This window comes from Bombyx mandarina, chromosome 03 (genome assembly GCF_030267445.1).
Source record: "Bombyx mandarina strain Sakado chromosome 03, ASM3026744v2".
Taxonomy (NCBI): Eukaryota; Metazoa; Arthropoda; class Insecta; order Lepidoptera; family Bombycidae; genus Bombyx; species Bombyx mandarina.
Genome location: NC_143210.1, coordinates 9,200,124 through 9,225,109, shown reverse-complemented (window position 1 = coordinate 9,225,109; position 24,986 = coordinate 9,200,124). Strand labels below are relative to the sequence as shown.

At 34.6% G+C, this 24,986-nt stretch overlaps 1 protein-coding gene across 1 annotated transcript in view; it reads right to left on the bottom strand.

Moving 5' to 3' along the window:
- The window catches only part of LOC114251575 (estradiol 17-beta-dehydrogenase 11), a 54,316-nt gene that overhangs the window by 4,944 nt on the left and 24,386 nt on the right, over positions 1 to 24,986 (bottom strand). Inside the window, exons 2-6 of the mRNA XM_028185894.2 lie at positions 23,268 to 23,669; positions 7,280 to 7,404; positions 5,495 to 5,605; positions 3,898 to 4,145; positions 1,575 to 1,691 (exon numbers count right to left, since the gene is read on the bottom strand). Coding sequence (XP_028041695.2) covers positions 1,575 to 1,691; positions 3,898 to 4,145; positions 5,495 to 5,605; positions 7,280 to 7,404; positions 23,268 to 23,574 — 908 coding nt within the window. The 5' untranslated portion in view covers positions 23,575 to 23,669. The remainder of the gene's footprint in view (positions 1 to 1,574; positions 1,692 to 3,897; positions 4,146 to 5,494; positions 5,606 to 7,279; positions 7,405 to 23,267; positions 23,670 to 24,986) is intronic.

Below are 24,986 nucleotides of genomic sequence, written 5' to 3'. Positions count from 1 at the left end.
GTATTAACCAAATTAATTGATATTATTAACTAAAATCCTAGAATTATTGTCAGTAGACCTATAATTAACTTGTTCCATTAGCGGTTTTGTGGTTCACCACAAAAATAATACAGCTAAAATATTTGAAGCGTTTGTCGACAAGTAGGAAGAACAAAAAAAAACGGTCCTTAAAAGCAATTTTGTTTTCACTTGACCACGAGAGCTTAAAAGCGGGTCAAATATTAAAAGAATTTAGAACGTAACTTGAGGTTAATGTGAAGCGATTACAAAATACTCCCACGGTTCGTTCTTTTCAGTTGATGTCTTGTTGCGAACGGGAATGCCGGTGCTAGATCGAGTTTGGGCTTAGTGTCAATAATCAAACTTTATGTGTACCGAAATTACTCCGTACACGTATTGCGTTGTGAAATAATATAGATAAGGTATAGGTATAGGTATAGGTAATAGGTATAGGTATAGGTATAGGTATAGGTATAGGTATAGGTATAGGCGGTAATTCTTTTTGACGTTCAACAAGTATGTACTTTCATTTATGTTGAATAATTTTTTTTTGATTTGATTTTGATTTGAAAATTAAAATCACATAGATTTTCGAACAAAGCAGTGTTAAAGATAACTTTATTTTAATTATTTATCTTTTTAAATAAGATTTCGTTTTCCGTATAACTGATAAATCGGGCTTCAGAAATGTAAATAAATCCAAACCTATTCTACTACTACATCAAAACCTTATAATGAAATAAACATTTGGTTAATCTAGAATCTGACTAAGTAAGAAATGAGATATTTGTTTTAAATAGATGGAATCGCGTTCGGGAATATATTATTGTTTTTTAAAACAATCATTGATTTCTGCGAGTAACATAAAAACTATATAATTATATATAAATACGATTTCTTCGTAATTACTAGAACCCACTGAGCCATAACGTGAACGCTGCTTGATAAGTGAGACAGATACACTAAATATCTTTACAAATATTAACTCCGATCGGGCAACGCAACTGTATCCCAGCAGACCAACTTTTAACAGCTGACCATTATTCCTACTTTATAGCCTTAAAAATAAGACTTATGCAATCCTATATGAAATTCTATTGTTGTTTATTAATGATATTAATACTAGTGAAAACCGGCCCTTTCATCAAAATCGGTCCATCGTTTTGAAGTCTACAGGGAATATACACACAGCCATCGTCTTTCATATACATATATATATAAACCAGCCGTACTCGCCCGCTTCGCTGGGCATTTAAAGTTAATATTATTATTTATTGTCATTATTATTAGGGAATCCAACACTCATATAGGTAAGTATTAGCTTATCCATTAAATACATGTATTTTCTACATGGATACCAAGTTTCAAGTCAATCGGATGCATGGTTCAGTAGTTATAACGGAACATCCGTAAAAACCACTGTAGATCAGTATAGATAGATAATACAACAAAGAGCATTATGAAAATGCTAATGTCAAATAGAAAAACAAAATTGTATGTGGAAATCATATTCTAAGGTAGGTTAAGTGACCGACGGCTCTCGAATATAGCTCGGGTACAAGTAACAGACTTACCATTTGAAAGGTAATAACACCCGAAAGAAACCTGGTATTAGAGCGAAAGGCTCACTGGTGCGTATCGCGAGCACAACACGATCCGCCACCTCGTTCGAATTCAGCTGTGGCACAAACCTGTAATGAAAAAAATATAATTAATTTAAATAATTTTGTATGTTGTATCCTATATGTCCGTAGGTATGTACATATCGAGGGGTGAGGCTGTTTATTTTAAGCGACATTTGTCTCTGTAATTAAAGGTTTTATTTGATATTAGTATCGATAATTATTCGATGATTTTAATTGAACTTTTTAACGTTTACTCCATGAATTTTTTTCAAAATTTTAAACTTTAAATGGCTCTCTTGTAAAGATGCAAAAATGCCGCTTAAAGCAAACAGTCTTTCACTACTTGATATAATAAACGTAGATTTTAATATTTTTTTCAAGATTATGCCGGCTGTACACGCTTGTCTCATTGTCTCGCGTGCCTTTCGATCGCTCTCATCGTGCAGAGGCTCGACAAGAGACCACGCCATGTACACACTCGTTTTATCAATTAAACTTCTGGACATACTCGTTGGATCAACGTTGAACTTCGGAAACCCACTCGCCGGATCTTCCCAATGGGTCGCGTTTCCGATCCGTTGGTAGATTCTGCGAATCACTGCTCTTGCTAGGGCCAGTGTTAGCAACACTTCCGGTTTGAACCCCGTGAGCTCATATACATGTCAAGGCGAAGCTGAAATAGCCTCTCAAGGCTATCAGCATAGGTAGGAAAAAAAAACTTCGGATGCTCGTTTGACATCACGGTTAGGTAGATATGACCGTGGTTCCGTGACCCATAGGACTCTAAAAAAATCATATTCATCATCAACGACATACTCCTTGGTAAGAAAAAAATACTGGCAGGCTTACATATAATTTGTAATATTAATTTAAAAAAAAATCTTCGATTCTCTTTTGTTTTTTCTGAATGTAGTCATTTGTTTGCTTCGAATCGGAACGTGTTCTCGAAAATGGAGAAAAACGAAGTGCGAGCCGTTATTAAATATCTCTGTTTAAGAAAGTTAATGACGCATGATATTCATTGCGATTTGGAGGCAACATTAGGACAGTCTGCTCCGCCGTATTCTACTGTCGCAATTATTCCAGTGGCTTCTCAATTAGGAGTAGGGAGCGAGTAGGGAGAACGAGCACGGACGACGAACATCGTTGCGGCCGTCCATCGACGTCAGTCACCCAAGAAAATGTTGCGAAAGTCGAGAAAATTGTATTGAGCGATCGAAGAGTTACCATCCAATACTTAATACAAGAAACGGGCATTTCGTATGAAAGAATTTTTTTATTTTTTTTTTTTTTATTGCTTAGATGGGTGGACGAGCTCACAGCCCACCTGGTGTTAAGTGGTCACTGGAGCCCATAGACATCCACAACGTAAATGCGCCACCCACCTTGAGATACAAGTTCTAAGGTCTCAAGTATAGTTACAACGGCTGCCCCACCCTTCAAACCGAAACGCATTACTGCTTCACGGCAGAAATAGGCAGGGCGGTGGTACCCACCCGCGCGGACTCACAAGAGGTCCTACCACCAGACTCGGAGACTGTAGAAAAATAATTTATTAAGTTATCAATGTCGTGATCAAGTTATCAAAACGTGAGTCCACGTATTTTTTTTACATACGAGCTATTAAAAGATTCAAAGCGTATTAAAGAAAATAAAGTTTCAATTTTAAAATAATAGTGTCTGATTTTTCAAGTGGTCTGAGTAGTAATTGCGCATCGTAATAATATAATTTATACCTAACTTTGATATAGACGAAAGTGTGAACGTGATATTTAATACATCACACAGCACACATGAACAATTTAATTGGATAATAAAAATTTAATTTTTAATGACAGACATAAATGTTGACCTTCCGATATTAAAGGCTAAGGTTGATATACTATGTTAGCATTAGATGGAATAATAAATTCCCAGAATACCTAGAGGTGTTACGTGATTACCAGGTCTATTGGGATAACGTCAATCGTCACCTCTGAGTCTAAGGTATAAGGTTGTAATTTTCATATTGTATTGTATAGTAATTGCCGTTGAAAACTGGCACGAACGAATGCTGCGTGGCAGAATTAAGCAGGACGATATTACCTACCGTTTGCGCTCACAATACCCAATCGCCAATACCCAATAACCAATACCCAATACCCCAATACCCAATCGCGTTCACAATACGTTTGAGAAGTTGGGTTGTTTAGACCACGTACTTGTAAATAAGTTTTTTACAGGTATTACTGGGTTTTTTTTTGACGTAGCAATAATTGAAACCGATACTCACCTTGAGTTAACCTCTTCAAACATGCCCGTCGATCGAATGAAGTACGGACATATCAGCGAAGTCTTCACACCCTTAACGCCTTTCGTCTCTAGCTCGACCCTGAGAGCCTCGTCGAAGCCGCAGGCAGCAGCTTTTGACGAACAGTAGTCGACCAGCTTGGCAACACCCACGTGTCCGGCCATTGAAGCGATGGTAACTATATGACCATCATTTTGACTGATCATGGTTGGCAGGAAGGCTTTCACCGTCTAATCAATGAAATGGTTCAGCTAAATATTGAGATGACAATAATAAAACAAACTAATGCAACAGTTACTATCATTAGCAGAAATCATGAGAAAATTATTATTCTATTGTTCATTAAGAGTAGCGGATTTGATTCTTTTAATTTTCGTTCCATTATAAATTTCAATTGTAAAGTAGCATGTTAAACTTAAAAACATGAACAAAGCAATCTTATTTATTAAGATTTTAGTTGCAACGAATTTGATACGTTAATTATTATGAGAACTACGAAAACAAAAACAAAAAAACTTATACATAGTAACCAAAAAATGTAAGTGCACATGTATGAGAATAATTTCGAAAGAGTTTTTTATTAGTCACATGCGATATAACGCAGCTGTTGAGTTCATCATATTGTATTATTCAACGGAATCGAAAGAAACCGCTCCCAGGTTTATTATTCTAGCAACGTGTGAATTAAATTTAATATAATTTATTTTATTGCACATGACACACTCATTTAATATCAGAGAATTCTACCACCGGTTCCGAGAAAATCTGAGAAGAACCGGCGAAAGAAATTGAATATGCAATTTCGAAAAGGGCACATCTCTGAAAATGTAAAATGTTCAGGAAATGAAAAAAACTGATTATTTTCTAAAGCAGTGTAAAATTTAAAATATTAACAATTGAGATATATTTTAGTGTTAATTAGGAATTGATAATTACTGGAATTATTATAAAATGGGTGTAGGTAAGCCTCTAAACTACATGTATATGAAAAAACGTATTTGACAAAATATGCAACATGTGCCCTTTTCGAAATTGCATATTCAATTAAGGGGGCTTGTTTTTTTTAAACACTAACTAAATTTAAAGACAAGTTAAGTAGGTCAATAAATTTCAACTACAGAAAGAGTATTGATGTAATTCTGTGGGACTGTTCTGAAAGTGTACTATAATTTCAAGGAAAACAAAATATTTCGTAGCGCAATATAATCATTATGAGACTCTTTGCCGAACCCGTCGCTTTCGACGAAGGGCTCGGCGAATAAATTAACCCACAGGCACAGCCCACTGAGTTTCTTGCCGGATCTTATCAGTGGGTCGCGTTTCCGATCCGGCGGTAGATTCTGCGAAGCACTGCTTTTGCTAGGGCCAGTGTTAGCAACACCTGCGGTTTGAGCCCCGAGAGCTCACGCTAGGGTAACGTTGATATAGCCTCTCAAGGCTATCAGCATAATAATAAAAAAAGAGACGTGAGTGATGTAGTCACGTAAGTTTTTATATGTCCTTTTAGATATATAGTCAAAATTCAGTCTTAATGATATTTTCCTATGCTGTGTTAAATAATCAAAAAAAAATGTCTTACCCAGAAATGTGCAAGAATGTTGACATCGAAAGTCCTTTGAATGAGGTGGTCTGGAGTCTCCAGGAGGTAGTGTCCTGAGACGACGCCTGCATTATTGATAAGTAGGTTTACCTGAAGAAAAAGAAAACAATTTAATTAAATTATTGTATTAGATGCTTAGAACCCACTAAGGACTATCAGTCCTAAAATCGTAATATACTAAAATTCTATTACTTAATACATACTATTGTACAAGATTTTACGGGATTGTATCGCTCTATACGAGTAAAACGCAGAATCTTTTTTTTTATTGCTCATGTAGGTGGACGAGCTCACGGCTCACCTGATGTTAAGTGGTCACCGGAGCCCATAGACATCTACAACGTAAATACCGCCACGTATCTTGACACATTAATACTAAGGTCTCAGTTTTTACAGTACAACGGCTACTCATTCTTCAAACCGAAACGCATTACTGCTTCACGGCAGAAATAGGCAGCAAGGTGGTGATACCCACCCGTGCGGACTCAAAAGACGTCCTACCACCAAAGTAAAATCTTTATCTTTAAGGTTAGAGCGATTTCAGAAAATCAGATGCATTTATCTCATCTTAAGCCCCTAATTTCAAAACGTATAATGTTTAAAAGACGTTTTGAAAGCATAAAATTAATTATTATTGACGCAATTATTGCTGTATTCAATCTTAGACTTTTTAATCTGCAAAACTGTTTTGGATTTGATATACATATATATATCTCACGAATTAAATATTTATTCAATTTTAAAACCACGCTAATGATTGAGTCAGTGAACTTTCGTGGTTGTAGCTTGCGAAGTGATTTTTCCAAAATCGCAAAATAAATAGCCTTGGCTTCAAACTGTTTTTTTTTTTACTTTTCAAACAAAAACTTCAACATCACCAAACTGCTCATCTATACTTATACATATAAAAATGAATTGCTGTTCATTAGTCTCGCTAAAACTCGAGAACGGCTAGACGGATTTGGCTAATTTTGGTCTTGAATTATTTGTGGAAGTCCAGAGAAGGTTTAAAAGGTAGATAAATATGAAAATGCTTGGAATTAAATAAAAATAACAATTTTGTTTTTCTTATGATGTGTCCCCCGTCGGACGGATTCCTTATGTTTGTTTTAAGTTTATTTTATACAAAAGTTTAATTCTTTTATTTATCGATTGAGGCACTACGAAGTCTGCTGAGTCAGTTAGTGCTGAATAAATATAATATTTTGATGCGTTTATTTTAAATTCGTATTTGAGCAGCGACAATATGATGTGATGTTTAATACGGAAACGTTGAACAAAGGCGGTGCGGATATTTGACGAACAATCCAGTCTTTAAAAAAAAAAAACCGGTACGTTTGCCTTGTCTGAAGACAATTATTGTGTTGCCACATTTAACGTGTGTCCTGAAGCATACTGTAATTGAAACACAAAATACGTTCACACGTTAATATTGCAATATAGACGTACTATTCGGTTAAAATTTGTAGTGTTGACTAAAGTAATTTGATATTTAATTCAAACTTACTGGTGATAGGACCTCTTGTGAGTCCGCACGAGTAGGTACCATCACCCTGGCTATTTCAACCGTGAAGCATAAATGCGTTTCGGTTTGAAGGGTGGGGCAGCCGTTTAACTATACTGAGACCTTAGAACTTATATCTCAAGATGGGTGGCGCATTTACGCCGTAGATGTTTATGGATTCCAGTAACCACTTAACACCAGGTGGGCTGTGAGATCACGCACCCATCTAAGCAATAAAAAAATAAAAAAAATGAACTTACCTTCCCAACCTGCTCTTCAACGTTTTTAGCGACACGGTAGATGTCTTCCCTGCTGGCGAGATCTACTACGTAGCCGTAGCATTTACCACCGACGCCTTTTACAAGCTTCACTGTATCTTCCAAGCCTAAAACAATAATTGAAATAAATACAAATCAGATCTGGTAAAAGTGCTCATTCGCCCAGCAGGACAAAACAGAAACTGAAAGCGACTGATTTTGATATTATAATAACAATAAAATGTATATTTTTTATATAATCCAGCGATTTACAGAAGAAATCCATAACACATCGAACCGCCTGCGGGAAATGTTACGAATATATCCCGTGATCAGGCAAAGTTTTGTATCTGTGGTTAATCATTTACCAAGAGGTGAGCCTTAAGTTTGTTTCCCCATCAATGACAAACATATCTCATCGGACTTGGTACTCTGACATTATTTACGTAATACTAAATAGTAAATACTGAAGACAGAAAATGAAACTTAATAAGAATGACCTTTAGAAATAACCACTAATAATGCACGTTATCTAATGAAGTTTAAGTACATGTATTCAAGCCGATTGAAGACGGGCTCATTATATTACAATAGTACAGTGTGATTCTTTATAATGTGCACATATCGAAATGAGGGAATCTATGCTTAATTTTATCGAGGGAAAAATATGAAAAAAATGCTAAATATGTTTATTTTTATATTTTATGGAATTTTTAAATTGTTTGTTCACTACTGTGACTCCGGTACGGTGTCACTTTAAATGATTTATCACGGTTAAACAAATTTCATAATGATTGGAAGTGTTTAGGCGTCCTCATAAAATGAAAAAAGTGGGAGAAAACCTCCTCTCAATTGAAAATAAACAATTGAAAAAAAATTGATGAATAAATCTGTTATTTATTCATCAATTTTTACAACAATCCTAAAATTTCTCAAAAAGACGCCCCATTTACCTACTTTTTTATTACTTAAAGTTATTGTATATCGTATTAGCTACCCATTAGTAACATTTTCATGTTTATATCTCAGATACACCATTTTCTATAAAATGAAGCATAGATTCCCTCATTTCGATATGTGCACATTATAAGGAATCACACTGTATAATGCTGAATGTATCGCATAATCGTTTTGCGACAAAAACGAGAGAGACGTTCATTACCAACACCAATGACAAAAAATATATACATTTCGTAGATTTGTTTTATTAAGCGCACTGTTCCTTCATTGTTCGTCAATACCGTGCGAATTTCTAAAATAAACAGTGATCACTAAAGGCTTCGTCAAACAGAACGCGTAATTAGCGCGCGTCAGAGCGCTACGCTATGACGCCGGGATGTGTTGTACTACTACGGTAACATACCGTCAAACAGAGCGCCAGCTCTACAACACATGGCGGCGTCATAGCGCGGCGTTAGTATAGCGCTCTGACGCGCGCTAAATGCGCGTTCTGTTTGACGAAGGCTTAATGCCACGACAGGACGTGACGTCTTACCTATAAATTCATAAACACGTTCAATAAAATAAAAACTCTAATTGTATGCAACTACTTTTCTCGGGTCACTTCAAACTAGCGCAGGTTTAACACATTTTAAAAAATTACTAGACAGTTTTGCAACAACGGAATAAATCAAGGCTACATTTTTTCTGATTTCCATACTAACTGCTAATAAAGAGTACTGATTGATCTTTGAAATATATAAATGTAATAATGGAAATATTGTTGCCAAGTTACCGTTGCTACCAACGGAAAATGGTGATATTCAAGGATCCTAAAAATCAACATTACTTGGGTATTGATACCGCGAAGCATTCTCTTTTGAAGGGCTAGGTAGCAGATATTAAAAAATACTTGATGAAATACATTTTTCGATGGGCTAACCTAATCTAATCTTGATCTCATGTAAAAAAAACATTGCACAGTTGCCGCTCAAATCTCCCAGACAGGTAACATTTTTTTCTAATACAATACGTACTAAATATACGTTCACGAATCTCTTCCACGATGAAGGAATAACATCGTGTATTAAAATTGAAGCCTGCAAAAACGCTAATTTGCGTAATAACTGCCGTCTTGTGAGCACGAGTAGGTTCCACCATACTGACTGTTTCTATTGTATTCTATTCTATTGTATTTCGATTTGAACACCGAAAGCCATGTGGTGAAAAGTATAGACCTCATGATGTCAAAATAGGTTACGTAGTAATGTCTATACATCCCGGTGACTACTTAATACTAGCTGGACCGTGTGCACGCTCACCCATCCAAGCAATAATAAAATTGCTTTTATAAAATTTTACTAAACGATGACCGAGCTTTGCTTGCTTTTTTTTTGATAACGCCATCTTGTTGTGTCTTTAAAGCGGTTAGTTGCCCTCAATTAAGAAAAATAGTATTATTATTCGCCAATAGATGTCGGGAAGAGTTGATTATTGAAAATACGAATAAAACAACATTTTCTGAAAATAAATCGTAGCTAGATCGATTTATCGCCCCCGAAATCCCCTGTATACTAAATTTTATGAAAATCGTTGGAGCCGTTTCCGAGATTTAGATTATATAAGTATATATTAATATACAAGAATTGCTCATTTAAAGGTATAAGATAATATAGGTACGTACAAATTCCTTGCATGTGTTGTGTTGCTCTTGGCCGATTACTCTTGAACGAACGCGTTACGTTTCATCGAACACAACATTCGTTTATTACGCAAACTTTAGATTCTCGTTTGCCTTGAAAATATGTTACAGTTTCTCTAAATATTATCGTACGGAATTTTGAGTCGCATAGATATTTAAAAAAAAAATTGCGTTTTCATGTTGTATCAATCACGGTACTGGCAGTGTCAGGTAATTTTTTTCGAAGAATGATAAATCTAAAACGAGCGATTTTTTTGGCACAAAATAAAATAACAGGACTTCCGCTTGTAAACTACACATGGTCCAGTTGGATCCTTTACTTCCGTGGACGGCGGACCGGCGCTTATCAAATTAATAGTCTGAAGAAATTGGATATCAAATTTCGATCAATTGATTAATTGTGAAACTATTAAAACTTTGTTACATTCAGAACGTTAACTTTCACAAAGAATCGTTGTTCAAATATATCCTTCAGTTCTAGAAACGGCGGAATCGGTAGGACCGGTATTTAAAAAAAAACAAGAAAAAGGCTGATAGTTTATTTGGATCTAAATATGAAAGTGTGATGGAGTAGCCGCTTTAAATAGAATATAAATACGCGTTAATTTTAAACTTCGCATAATTTAAAAAATATTTTATCATCGAGTCTTTAGAGGTGACGATATTGTAATTGCTTTCGTGCTTATTGCTGCACACAAAAGACAAAAGTTTAATAAAAAACGACCTTGCTAGCTAAACAGGTACTAGAAATCAACTAGAAGAATTGTCTTACAAATATAATTTAAACTTTATGTATATAACTAGCGACCCGCCCTCGCTTCGCTTCGGAAACATTAAAACACAAATGAAACCAAAAAAAAAATTCAAAAAAATAATAAAAAAAGTAGCCTATGTTCATCAGGGACAATGTCGGCTTCTAATGGCAAAAGAATTTTTCAAATCGGTCCAGTAGTTTCGGAGCCTATTCGAAACAAACAAACAAACAAATCTTTCCTCTTTATAATATTATGTATATGTATATAATATTTGCTTTGTGCATTGAAATGTGGATGAATTTTGCGCATAGACTATGTAAATTTTATGTCTCGCTCGAACGATTTTCAGTATTATCGTGTCAAAGGATAACCAGTCTATGTCCGCTATCCGCGCGATTCCAATGCAATTATTAACACTAATAATAGAAAAGCCTTGCATGCGTTTGCTTTCGAAACACTAGAAGCGTTTTTGATTTGTTCTCGGAAACCGAAAGCAATTACGCGTTCACATTAGAAGCGTGGTAACTAATATTGAGTGGATAAAATTTAAGGCATAATATGCTTTAAGGTTTACCAGTCTGTTAATAGATCAACGTAAAGCAGCCATTACGAATAAATACAACAGTGATAACTAAATCACAATAAACTAAAAACTAAAAATCAAGATTAAAATTTTGAGTTAACTAGCTATATCCGCTCGCTTCGTTAGGCATTTAAAATTAACATTATTATTTCTCACCCCCACAAAGATTCTCATCATTAACGCCCCCGCAACTGGTGTAGGGAGTCCAACACTCATAAAAATATTAGCCTATCCATGAACTACATGTATTTTTTACGTGGATACCAAGTTTCAAGTCAATCGGATGCATGGTTCAGTAGTTATAACGGAACATCCGTAAAAACCACCGTAGATTTATATATTAGTATAGAAGTATCGATAAGTGAGCTATAAAGTCTCATTTTAACACATGAATAAAAATTAAATTACGAAATTGACCTGAGAGATTTTTTGCTCGGGAAGCAAAAGGCCCGGATTTGAAATTAAATACGTATCTGATTAATTATATAAATTTGTGTTCATATTTTTTGCCTTTTGGCTTCTACAATGGCAAAAAAAGAAACTTTTTTTTATTTTATTTTTTTGTTTTTGTTTTTTTTTTTGCCTTTGTAGGCAGACGAGCATACGGCCCACCTGATGGTGAGTGGTTACCGTCGCCCATGGACTTCAGCAATGCCAAGGGCAGAGCCAAGCCGCTGCCTACCGATATAAATACTCATAGATTGCTATCAATTTGTTCAAGTTCAGTTATCATCACTACAAACAAATAATTTTTTTTCGTTAATCAGGTAGTGTTGTGTTGAGTTCCTTACGTTTCCTGTTTTTTAAACAGACGGAATATAAAATCTATACTTTCAATTATGACGCAAATGGGACAGCCACTTTACTCTTTGGTTGTGTGGTTGACTCGGCGGATCGTCATGTAGTGTTAAATTTGACGACCAAACAAAACGCAGAGGTCATTCACTTAAACAATTCAAAGAGCTCAAACAATGAAAGACCCCAAGACATACCGTGTGACCTAGACCTAAATTCCACATAAACAATAGCTAGACTAGATGTATTATACTAGGCGATTAGAACTTGTACTCCACATAACAACAGTATGAACAGAACTTTCGTGAGTATTCGGTAATGCAAACCCGTTTTCCCCATTCAAGATCATCTAAAAGTTCTGGTTTAATAATGTGTCGTAAATTTTAATCCCAGAATTCTTTCTTCCTCAGAATCTCTTTGGTATCTTAAACTAGAGGTAATGCCTCGTTCGATAGTGAATAAGGAGCGTGTGTTGTAACAATACTCATTGTCAAGAAAGTTTAAAATTGCAATATCACCACTCTAGATCAGCCTTTTCCAAAGTGGGCGATAGCAACTCCTTGTGGGGACCCAGAAAAAATTATTCATTCTCAAAGTGGACAGTAGACAAATAAGTTTGGGAACTCCTAGGTCTAGATGAATTCTTGTCAAAGACAAAATTAATTGGTCACTGTTAGTTCGTCCCTCGCAAAATTCATTAGTCATTTATAACAATATACAAATCCGACCTTCTACCCGGAGTTTTTCATCATGGTTTTGTCGGGAGACCTTAACCTTTCAAATAAACAAGATGTCGTTAAACAGCCTATATAAATTTTAAAGATGGGAAAAATCCATGAAATTTATATGTATGTAACATATAATTTTTATGAATTATATTTTTCTTCGACTAATATTTAGAAGATCCGATCCTCTTTGAGTTTTTGTTACAACTTATATTTGGTTATTTCGTGAGCCAGCAGAGGTGGTTTTCACGGTTCTGTTAATTTGCATGTTTTGTCGTTTTCCTAGTTCAAAGAAGAGAAATATCCTAAATCTAAATAATAATAATTTAATTAAAAACTGCAGAATGCAGTCAATACGAGAGAGAAAATGATAAGTCATGGTTGACTAAGTTTTATGAGATTAACTCAATCAAGATTTTGTGACAAGTAATTCGAAATCCATGAGAATATTTTTATAGGTCACTTTCTTTTTTAAGAAATGAGAAAATGAATGTTGCAGTATGGAGAAAATATGAAGTCACGTCTATAAACGAAGTTAGTTCATAGAAAGTAATTCAACTTGTAACCGTGTGAATGTAAGTATTGAGAGTATGCGAATTGGTTTTTATTGGCATCACCACGTATTAATTTAAACAAATGAAATAAATAGATATTAAATGAATCAATTAACAGTATTAATATTGAATATTAAGATAAAAAATTCAAAGTTTTACAATTTCGAATCCTATTTTTACGAGTATAGCCGAGCCGTCGCGGTCTAAGGGATAAGACGTCCGGTGCATTCGTATTGAGCGATGCACTGGTGTTCGAATCCCAGGCGGGTACCAATTTTTATACTGAAATACGTACTCAACAAATGTTCACGATTGACTTCCACGGTGAAGGAATAACATAGTGTTTTATTACACGTTACAGTCAAACCCGCAAAATTATAATTTGCGTAATTATTGGTAGGAGGACCTCTTGTGAGTCCACGCGCGTAGGTACCGCCACCCTGCCTATTTCTACTATGAAGCAGTAATGCGTTTCGGTTTGAAGGTGGGGCAGCCGTTGTAAACCTTACCGGTGGTAGGACCTCTTGTGAGTCCGCGGTGGTGGGTACCACCACCCTGCCTGTTTCTGCCGTGAAGCAGTAATGCGTTTCGGTTTGAAGAGTGGGGCAGCCGTTGTAACTATACTTGAGACCTTAGAGCTTATATCTTAAGGTGGGTGGCGCATTTACGTCGTAGATATCTATTGGCTCCAGTAACCACTTCATACCAGGTGGGCTTTGAGCTAGTCCACCCATCAACGCAATAAAAACATAAATAAAAAAGCCGACTTACTATTTTACTTTAACGTATTTTAAAAAGCTCGCGTTGGCAGTGGTTTTTTATATATACGATTGTCAGAAAACCATGAGCACGATATATCTTAATATTAAATCTTTTTTTTTTCATAAACGATCACGCCACGTTAACTGGTCCCGTGCTAAGTTCGTAAGGACCTTGTGTTACAGGTACCAGATAACGGATGAACGTAAGATTTTTATTATACACTTACATGTATATAATATACATCCATAACCCTGGAAAATATATTTTATATTTATCATACAAATAAATATCTTCCATTGGCGAGATTCGAACCCGCAACCCCCTCGTGTAGTGACCATGTCACTTACCACTACACCAGACGGCCGTTTAATCATGGGTAATCACGCCCTATCACATGAGAAGAACTCACTATACAGATGGAACACGTTTAACTATGTTTTCTATGCTAGACAGTTTCAGGATAAAAGACAGTGTAAATCTTTTACGTTGAAATAAAAAACAATCTACTTCAAAGTATTACTATTTTGCGGCCGAAAAAGATTGTGCTATTAAAGTTATAACACAACAACATGCATATTCTGTTCATTGTGGGTTTAGTGATGGTAAAGTCTTTAATGGACGGTATGTAAGAAGATATGCGTGATAAGTATGTGAATGGAAAAATGTCGTATGATACCTAGCCTGAATAGTAAAAGAGAAAGAATATGCTGCGCCGATCCCACATAGTAGGATAAGGGCAAGAAGAAGAAGTGTGTTTAATGATAAACTAATCAATTCATATCAGTGGCTGAACGTCATTGCTGGATATCTTCTTCTTTGTCGTTTCCTCATTACTGAGGGCCGTGACCACCTTGGTCCAGTTTTTGCACCAGCTTTTTTTTATTTTTTTTATTGCCCTTGTAGGCAGACGAGCATACGGCCCACCTGATGGTGAGTGGTTACCGTCGCCCTTGGACTTCAGCAATGCCAGGGGCAGAGCCAAGCCGCTGCCTACCGAAAAGCTTCCTCCAATGTTGCCTGCATTCGGCCTGCTTAAGGACGCCCGGGACGCTGGTGTTCGTGGCCTCCTTGACAATATCCGTCCACCTGGTTGGCAACCTTCCTCGTCTTCTCTTTTCTCCACGTGACCTACAACTATTAATTTTTCCAAGTTCTCAGGATTTTGTCGGGCCACGTGTCCGAAGTATATAGGCTTGCTGTATAAAGACTCTACTCGAATTTCCCCCGATTTGAAAAACAGGAGCACTCGGCCAAGAAAGAAATTGACATAATAAGGGAACACTTTATAAAACTTGGATACGTCATCATCAATCATGGCTTAAGAGAGCGTGGTGTTCGTTCATGCGATCCGCACCCACGTAGACTATAGTATTTGTAGCGTTCCTGTAAAATCCTTTTAAAGGCAACTTTTAACACAAGAAATAAGCCATAAGCCATTCAAAAACTTTTACCGTGCTGTCAATCCTTTATTTATCTACGACAGCTTTCTCTCACTCACATGTGAATGGCAAAATTTTGATGTACTTGAAAATGTTACTTGTTTGCTACACAACACTTACTTTCTAGATAAGTCAACAAAGCAACTTTATTTTCTTTATGCCGTTAAGTGTGCGTAGAAAATGAATGTGAATGCAAATTCAAGTATTTCTAATTAAGTGTACCGGTGCAATGGCTCTACTCCCTAAAAATATTGATAGTAATCGTTCTGGCGATTACAGAATTGATAATAAAATGCCGATGTCCAATTGTATGGTCACCGGGTAAACCAAAAGAGTATATTCTAGAAAAAAAATACTTTAAAAAATCTTAGAACTAAAATTGAGTTTGAGAATTTGCTATAGGACACGAAAAGACTAACTAATCTTAAGTATTGATGCAGAGTTAGTTAAGTTTGTTTTATTGAGATAATAGTAATTAGTCAAACTGTCATATTAAGCTTCGAGAGCTTTGTACTATACTGCACAGAAAGCAAATAAACCTTAAGTTAATTAACTGAACATTAATCATCAATCCTCTAGACCTAGTAATTTACGCCAAGATATTCTTGCTTCTTATTAATGTGTAGTTGTTGTCGTTTCCCCAGATATTGGCTTTAGATCAATTCTTTAAAGAAATTCTATGACATCTTATATTTAAAACCAATTACAATTAGAAAACTATAATAATGTTGCATATCATTTTTATCCATCGATCCATTCACAACAGCTTGCTTTAAATTTGGATTGGTTAAAATCACATTGAAACAAGTGTATTTCATGAATAGACGACAACAGGATTGATTAATGAAGTTGACTGACTATACAGCTGTTTGAGCTGTAGTTAACATTTTCACAGTAGTCAGCCTGATTAAACTAAAAATCATCCTTTTAAAACTCTGATACCACAAAGTCTTGTAAAGTTTCTTAACATTTTCCGAAATGGGTCCCCTATAGGGACTAAGGCAAGGAAGGAAATTTTATCAACAATTTTCCCAGACCGGCATGTTAAAATTTTTGTTCTGGAAACATGAATCTCATCAAAAAGCAAAAGCCTGGTAAGTTTTGAAGAATAATGTATGAAAGTGTGGGTACTTGTGCATGTAACGGTAGAGGCATAAAACGATGCGCAGAAAGCTATCCTATTGAATTGACAAATGTAAGATTTATAATTAAACGGCTGTAGCATGTTCAATTAATTAGAAATTGTTGATTAAATAATACATAATTAATAGAATAACCATTAAAGAAAATTTACGATTACTTATCGATACAAAAATTTATCGCTGTAACAACGAAATCTAGATTGTTCTTGGTTCGAAATTTAAATTGAAAATTTAATTTACAGGAAAATGTAAATAAAAATCATTTATCTTACAGAAAGCAGAATGATACAAAAAAAAAACACGGGTGATCGTACGAGAGGTCTGAATAGTGTCTGGCTATTAAAACGCAACATGGGACTGCTAGCTTTTTTTTGTGAAAGAAGGATGACTGATGACCCGGTGGCCGTTCCAGATTCACCAGAAAACTGGGCGAGTAAAGGCTTAGTACGGAGGATGCTAGCAATAATAATTAATAATACTTTCCTTTAATCATGGTAGCAGTTTCTTCTTTTCCTACCCTTTCCTTGTTGGTAAGTGGTAGGAACGCATTTTAAGCCCCCTCGGAAGGGTTCACAGTCTTACCTATTTCAACCGGTAGGTGCCATCCATGCTTTCCATGAAGAGTAAGACAGACGTTGTACCAAAGGAATTGTAACTTCAGCGTTCTGACTTAAGGTGATTGGAGACATTGGCTTTGTATTGTCTAAGAGTTCGGTAACAATCTATCGCCAGATGGACTTGAGCGATTACTTTTATTTTCATTTTTATCGATATTGCTGTCTACGATTTGATTGGGTACTTCTTGGAATACGTTCGGCATGGAATGAAGATATTGTTTCGTCATCTGCAGAGTTGGTAAGTGGAGAGCCCCTTCGATTACCGGGTGTCACCTGATGGAAGATTCGCGCGCCAATTTAAGTGCCTAACGTCGTTTTTCTTGTTAATATTATAATACTGTACAGATCCAAAGCATTATAAGTATTTATGAAATATGTAGTGTGCTTGACTTATTTATTTTGAGTGGGAGTTTCCCGCTATTGCGAGAAATAAATAACAAACCACAAGACAATAGTAATTGGGTCTACTTAAATTCAAAACTACAACTCAATATAACCATTATTCTGTTGTTTTTTTTTTAAATTTGCGTTAATTTAGTTTTTCTCACACTGTTTTTCAATGGTTATAAAATGCATGTAATGGCATTTTTATTGCTTCATTCTTGTATATTTAACAAATAAACTCTTTAACCTATTTAATATAAATTAATCGTTCCATCAATCTCAGGTAATTAACTTAATAGTGTTATTTTGTTTTAATTCCAACAAAATGGCCTCATGATTGATATCATTTAACCTAATTACACTATAAATTTGAAATTAATTCTCAAATTGAAATTAATCACTGTTTTGAACTGAATTATTTATTAACTGAACATTTTCTTCGACTCTTATTATTTATATGTATATGTTAAATTATTATCACATAAATATTTAAACCCATAAAAATCTCCCTAGTTTCTTCAGCAAAGTTAGATTTTAAAATCAACTATCAGCCGCGTGGAAATACAAAAAAATAAATTTCTCCAATGTAAGAACTAATTTAAAATCAGTCAAAGTGTTGCAATATCAAACTTGGCAAATACACGTAGACAACAAAAAAAATTAGTTACAAGACCAGCAAGTGAATCGCAAGGTCGTTTTATTCCGCTTCGCTCCATCGAGCTTGTTTGGCTGTGTTAGTAATCATTAACTTTAGTGTTGGAATAAATTCATATAAAGGTTCCAAAGAGGCTTTGGAGTGGAAATACCCTTAAAGGATGCCGGCTACGGAGTTTATGATCCGCATCACATATCTATTAGGAGAAAACATTGACCAGCGTTGCATTCTGGTCGAATTCAGGAAACTATAATTCTTTTTAACAATCCCTTTTAAGGTTCTATGTAAGCACAATTTTACACGAACTTTCCCACGAAATTTTCAATTCGTTCATACATTTAAAAAACATCCTAGCTGTATTATTTATTTTCTCTTATTGTTTAAAAATTATATTACAGAGAGTTGGAGATTAAAAATACAAGATAAAAACCCAAGGTCGGTATTTTGTTTCAAAAGTTCGGAATGGGGGCTGTTTTTGCAACCGGTTTTTCAATAAATGTGTTCCATAAAATAAATTTTAAAATAAACATATTGAATTTAAATAAGCAAGCGAGATCTTAAAGCGAGAATAAAATTATTATACTATTACAATTGGGATGCATTATTTAACTTGATAATATCCAGTGAAAAGGATGGTAGTATGGAAGTAATAGCGGATAAACATTTATCCATTAAATACGACCTTAAGGCCACGGAATGAGAATGCTAATTTGAATCTTTGCGTACTAAAATTTTAATAGAGATTTGTAATCAATTTCAATACAATACATAAAGGAACTTGTTCGAGAAGTTTCCATATCTGCAATTAGAGTCGTCATAAATCAAGTTTCTTTGGAGGTTAATAAAATAATGTAATAAAAAATGTTCGTTATAACGAGCATCCTTTAATTAATGTTTTTTCTAAACTTACCTGCTTGGTCATAATTTAAAACTTTAACCTTGCTTAGCTACCTTGTTGTATTAAAGTAGTATTCAATAAAAGTGCCTTGCATTACCTACTTTTAACTTTTGGAAATGGTCGTTTTTTTTTTGTTCGATTTTTGAACTCACGAATATGCGAGAAGCGAAGTATTTTATGTTGTAGCGAATCGCCTTAATGCCACTTAACGGGATATTTTATAATCGCTTTAAAAGTACAGTTTTTGATGATTCTGTAAGATGTCTATAGGTTTGAAATCTATTCTCTCGTCGTCGCGTCTAGTAAGGTATTACGACAAAATTAAGATAATTAATTACTTAGGACGATTATAAATAAGATCCTTGAAGAACTAACATTTAAATTATCATATTAAAACCATTGGTAAGATAAATAAATATTATCGACATAAACAACTACAAGTATACATTTTTAAACCGCTCATTTAGTTCTCATATTTCATTGTTATATCAGGAAAACAAGTATAATTTTAATTTAATTTTAAATTTATTATGAAATTATTATAACCAATTATTTCAAATTCAGTACTTCCGTACATATGACAATTTTGACCAATTAATAGATATTTATTTAATGCAAAAAAAAATATACATCAGTTAATAGTCATCATAGTAAACAGTGGTAGAGCCTAATACCGAAGCAGTCATGTCTTCTGGTTTGAGGGGCAGGACAAGCATTGTGTAACTATGGTATCGACAGTGACTTTAACCTCAAGACTCAAAGCGGTGACTCTATTCGCGTTCCAATCATATCTATGGATTCTGGTGACCACCTAACACCGGATGGATCGTGAGTTCGTACTTGCAATAAAAAAAAAACTAGCAATTGGTTTCTGCTCTTCATTTGATATTTTCAATTATTACATTATATTACAACATGTAAGTTATATTATAAGTCATTCTAAATCAATCCATAGAACAACTGCTTCAATGTACATATTGAAACCAACTAAATTTATTTAGTACTTTCAGTTAACTATTACAGAAGCGGCGTACAGTTAAAATTAGATATGCCGTCTTGGCAATAAATAAAACTAAGACAATTCAAATGAAGCAACCACATTATTTTAAAATAGAATAGCTAAGAGACTAATATTTTCGTAACAAAACGAGCATTGCTCCGCGGTTTGATTTAATTTAATAAGAAAATATACCTACCCAATATTTTTTATTTGTATTACATGCCCAATAGTCCGTATTATACTTATGTATATAAACACAAACTTATGCACAATTCCGTGTTTACAAAGAAGTATGAGAAACGCATCGGCGCTAGTCGGCATTGTTAAAATTTTAAGTACACAATTCACATTTCAAACTTTGTAGTCTACGCGCGAATATTTAATTTTCCCAGCATTGTAATATGGTATAGTAATCCGTACCTTAGCGCAAATATTGTAAAATATTGGTAATACTGATTTGTGAACATAAATAAAGCGTTGCGCTATCGGCTTTGACCTTAGACCGTGGTGATGACACGCGGACCTTTCGAAAGTTATTTTAAGTGTAAATATTTTACAATTTTAAATGAGATACCCGAGAGACTGCAAAATCTGTTTTATATTTAATACGCTTTTATTAGCTTCAGACGTATGTATGTTAGTATGTAACGGAATCTTTGAATATGATTTTGATCCACTTTCAAAACGTCGGATTAACTCGAAATTTGGCATACTTATTAAAGACCGATAACAATTCAAACTAGAATTCAAACTATTCAACTATTCAAAATAGAAAATAATTTTTAATAATTATGAATTAAAAATAGTGTAAGAAAAAAATATTTTATTGTAAAAAAGCGTCTAGTTTTTTAATTGGATTTTCTATAAAAGCGTATTTTTTTTAGTTTTTTACACTATTATTTATTATTTACGTTTCAGAAGGAGTGGAAAGGAGTCTATAGTTTTGTGTGCCTGTAAAACAAAACATCCATCTTAACATAAACTAGGTCCCCTAAGTGTTTCAAGTCTCTATCTACTGTATACCGGTTTGGGGACCGGTGAGGCAGACCCAAGAAGTTAACGTGATAGCTGTTTTACACGTGTCTTGTGTAAGAACTGCCGGGTGACGTATAGCTCCCTGACTCAGGCTGGTTCTAAATCAACGGGGTGTCGGGGGGGGCGAACTGGCGACTCTGTCTAGGCGGGCTTCTGATAGCCTCCGCTTGAGAGGACCGGGAATTGTGGCGCCGAAGACGGATGGTTCAATTATAAAAGCACAATAAATTATAAATAGCAAAAAAAATATCATAATAATTCAATCGGTTTGAATAACTACATACTATTATAAGGTATACATAGATCAATGCGAGCTTGTCGAATATTTTTTGTTTTGTTTTTATGATGTGATTTGACTCATAACTTCGCACGTCAAGTTAATGTTCAAATGCAAGAAAATTTCTTATTTTTTGTACGGTCTCCATAATTAATTAATTACCTTTAACATCTTAAATTTTTTGCCAATAACTTATAAAATAAATATATTTTCGTTTCCTTGAAATAAATATTTTAACAAAAACACTAAATGATTCTTTCCTTCCTATTGCCATGTGCAATGATCCCGTTTCTAATCTGACTTATGACTGTTTAAACATATATCGATGGTATTAAAGATCAAATGTTGCAAACGAAGATTTATGATTGCCGACCGCCTCAACAGCTAACCTAATCACAAGTCTACCTTAGTTCCTTGATTACAACTCTACATGCTTCTACTGAGAAGCAGTAACTGAATTCAATTTAAAGACACAGAACGAACAGCTATTATGCTATAGAATTGAGACTTAGACGTCTTGACTGCGGTTACCAATTAGCACCGCGGGCCGTGAGCAAGTTCACCGTCTACCTAATAAGTAATAGAAATAGTCTAATTAATGGCAACTAGACAGATGATATTATAAAGAAATCAATTCAATGGTATAGAATCATTACTTTTTTTTTATTGGTTAGGTAGTTGGACGAGTTCACGGCCCACCTGGTGTTAAGTGGTTACCGGAGCCCATAGACATCTATAACGTAAATGCTCCACCCACCTTGAGACTTGAATTCTATGGTCTCACTTTTAACAGTACAACGGATGTCCCGCCTTTCAAACCGAAACGCATTACTGCTTCACGGCAGAAATAGGCAGGGTGATGGTACCTACCCATGCGGACTCACAAGACGTCCTACCGCCAGTAAGCAAACGCACAAATAATAAATTAAATTACAAGAAAGGTGCCTACTACTTAAATTGCTAACGGCACTGACGATCGCCAACCGTGAACAAAAAGGCAGTGGCCTCAAACCGAGTAACTCAAACTCATTAAACAGTGCTATGAGATGATTGATAACTATTAAAATATATCTCTGTCCGTATTATATTACTCCAAAAAATTTCGAAAAGTTTTTGACCCTTATTTGAATGCGGTTCTAAAAAAAATACTAGCATCGAAACCGCTGATTGAAACAACGATAAAATAATACCTATGGACAGTGAATTTCATTGTTATTACTACAATAAAATTTTAAACATATAGATTTATTTATAGATGGAGTGATTAAATCATTTCTGCTGCAGTTATGATATAAGTTTTATTCGTTTTTAAGATCCAATCAATGTTTTCAATAAATTGCAGGTCGTTGACAATGGCTATTTTAATTAACGCCAAGGTCAACAGTACTAGTTTTTGTTTTATTATTATTAACTTACATGTAATGAACATGTTTTCCTATGAAAAGTACAAAAAAATAATGAGGAATTACAAACTTTTGAAAAAGACTATATTATATATATATATTATAGACTATTGCAACTAGCGTTATACAGTTACACATACGTATTGTAAATTTTGTAATATCATTATTCCTTTGTTGGCTATTTGTTTTATTAGATCTCGACACAACATACATCACTTATTGATTGTGAAATAAATATCATTATTAAAATATTATATTAAATCATAACTATAGATTCTTCGAACCTTCCAACCGTTGAATACTCAAGACGAAATATTTTTTCTTACCTTGCTTATTGATATCCCACAGGACAATGGTGCAGCCGAGTCGCGCTAGCCTCAAGGCTATAAGACTGCCCAAGCCTCCGCCGCCTCCAGTAACAACCGCCACGCCTCCTTTGAGATCTCTCTTAGGATACCCAACTATAGTCCTGTATATCGCTTGTATAACGTATCCCACACCGACGATGACAAACACTATAACGTCCATAATTGATTGCACGACGGTATATTTGTCCCTCATACACTCCGGGATCTCCCGCGTGAGAGGTCCCGGTCTCATCCCGTTTATATACTCTTGGGTTTGTTCAGACATATTTTTTTGTTTATTTGTGATACTCGCTTAAGTTTTTGGTTAGTTTACATCACTTTATACACACCGGATTCGAATGGACCTTTTTTGTCGTGTACCTGGAAATAATGAAAAAGTACATTAGTAACAAAACATACATGTGTATATATTCAAAGAGTGTGATAGGAACATTCTATAATGATCACAATTATCGTGTAATTTAAGAATAAATGTTCCGTTACAGAAGTTGAGATTAAAATATCTATAAGTATGAAAGTATGAAATATAATAAATACACTGTGGTAAACAATTAAACAGATGTCTTTTCTTTTATCACACGTCTGTATTACTTAAAGAATAGGATTTTCATTATTTAGAACGTTTACAATGTAGTTAAATACTAATGGATAATATTCGCCATTAATCCTCTATAATTTAAATTTCAAAGTTCTAGGTCCGTTTGCTTATAGTTTATCTTACTATTTCAAAGGCATAGCATGTGTTACCAGATGAGCTGTTTTGTAATTTAAAAAAATCTATATTTTAATTCACACTAATTTATTTATCCTTTACAAGAATCAAACAGACTTAGGATGCTGTAAGCTTGAACACTGATATGGAACTGCTGAGTGTCAAGGAAAAAATAAAATATACACGAAGAGTATTTACTATTCAATTAATGAATGAGTCATTCAAACTATGAACCTTATTTTTAAACATATTTAGTATCTCAAAACAACACAATTAGTAAACGATGTAGTAAATATGGCATTTACTAATGTGAGATGAATACATATTAACTAATGTTCTAATTACAAATTAAGATTTGATGTAAGATAAACAATATACGAATGATTGAGTAACAATCCAAACAGGCCAATCTGATGATTTCTTGAAATATTAAAAACGTTATTATAAAATTGCAATTTTTGTAACATACTAAGAATATTACAAACAAAAAAGAAGATTGCAAGTTGTTTAGAAACATGAATATAATAAAAAAAAAATTAAGGTCACAATTCCCGAAATCATCTCTGTTATCTCCTAACATTTATTGGACAGCGCTAAAAAAAAAAAATCGAAAACTTTATGGCATAACTTTTGTGTGAAAATTTTATTTATTTTATTGCTTATATGGGTGGACGAGCAGTTCACCTGGTGTTAAGTGGTTACTGGAGCCCATAGACATCTACAACGTAAATGCGTTACCCACCTTGAGATATAGGTTCTAAGATCTCAGTATAGTTACAAGGGCTGCCCCCACCCTTCAAACCGAAATGCATTACTGCTTCACGGCAGAAATAAGCAGAGTGGTGGTACCTACCCGCGCGAACTCACAAGAGGTCCTACCACCAGTAGTAATACGTACGTAATTTTGTCACTGAATCTTCCTTAGCGGCTGGACCGTTTTCGACTAATTTTATTGTGTACGTTTT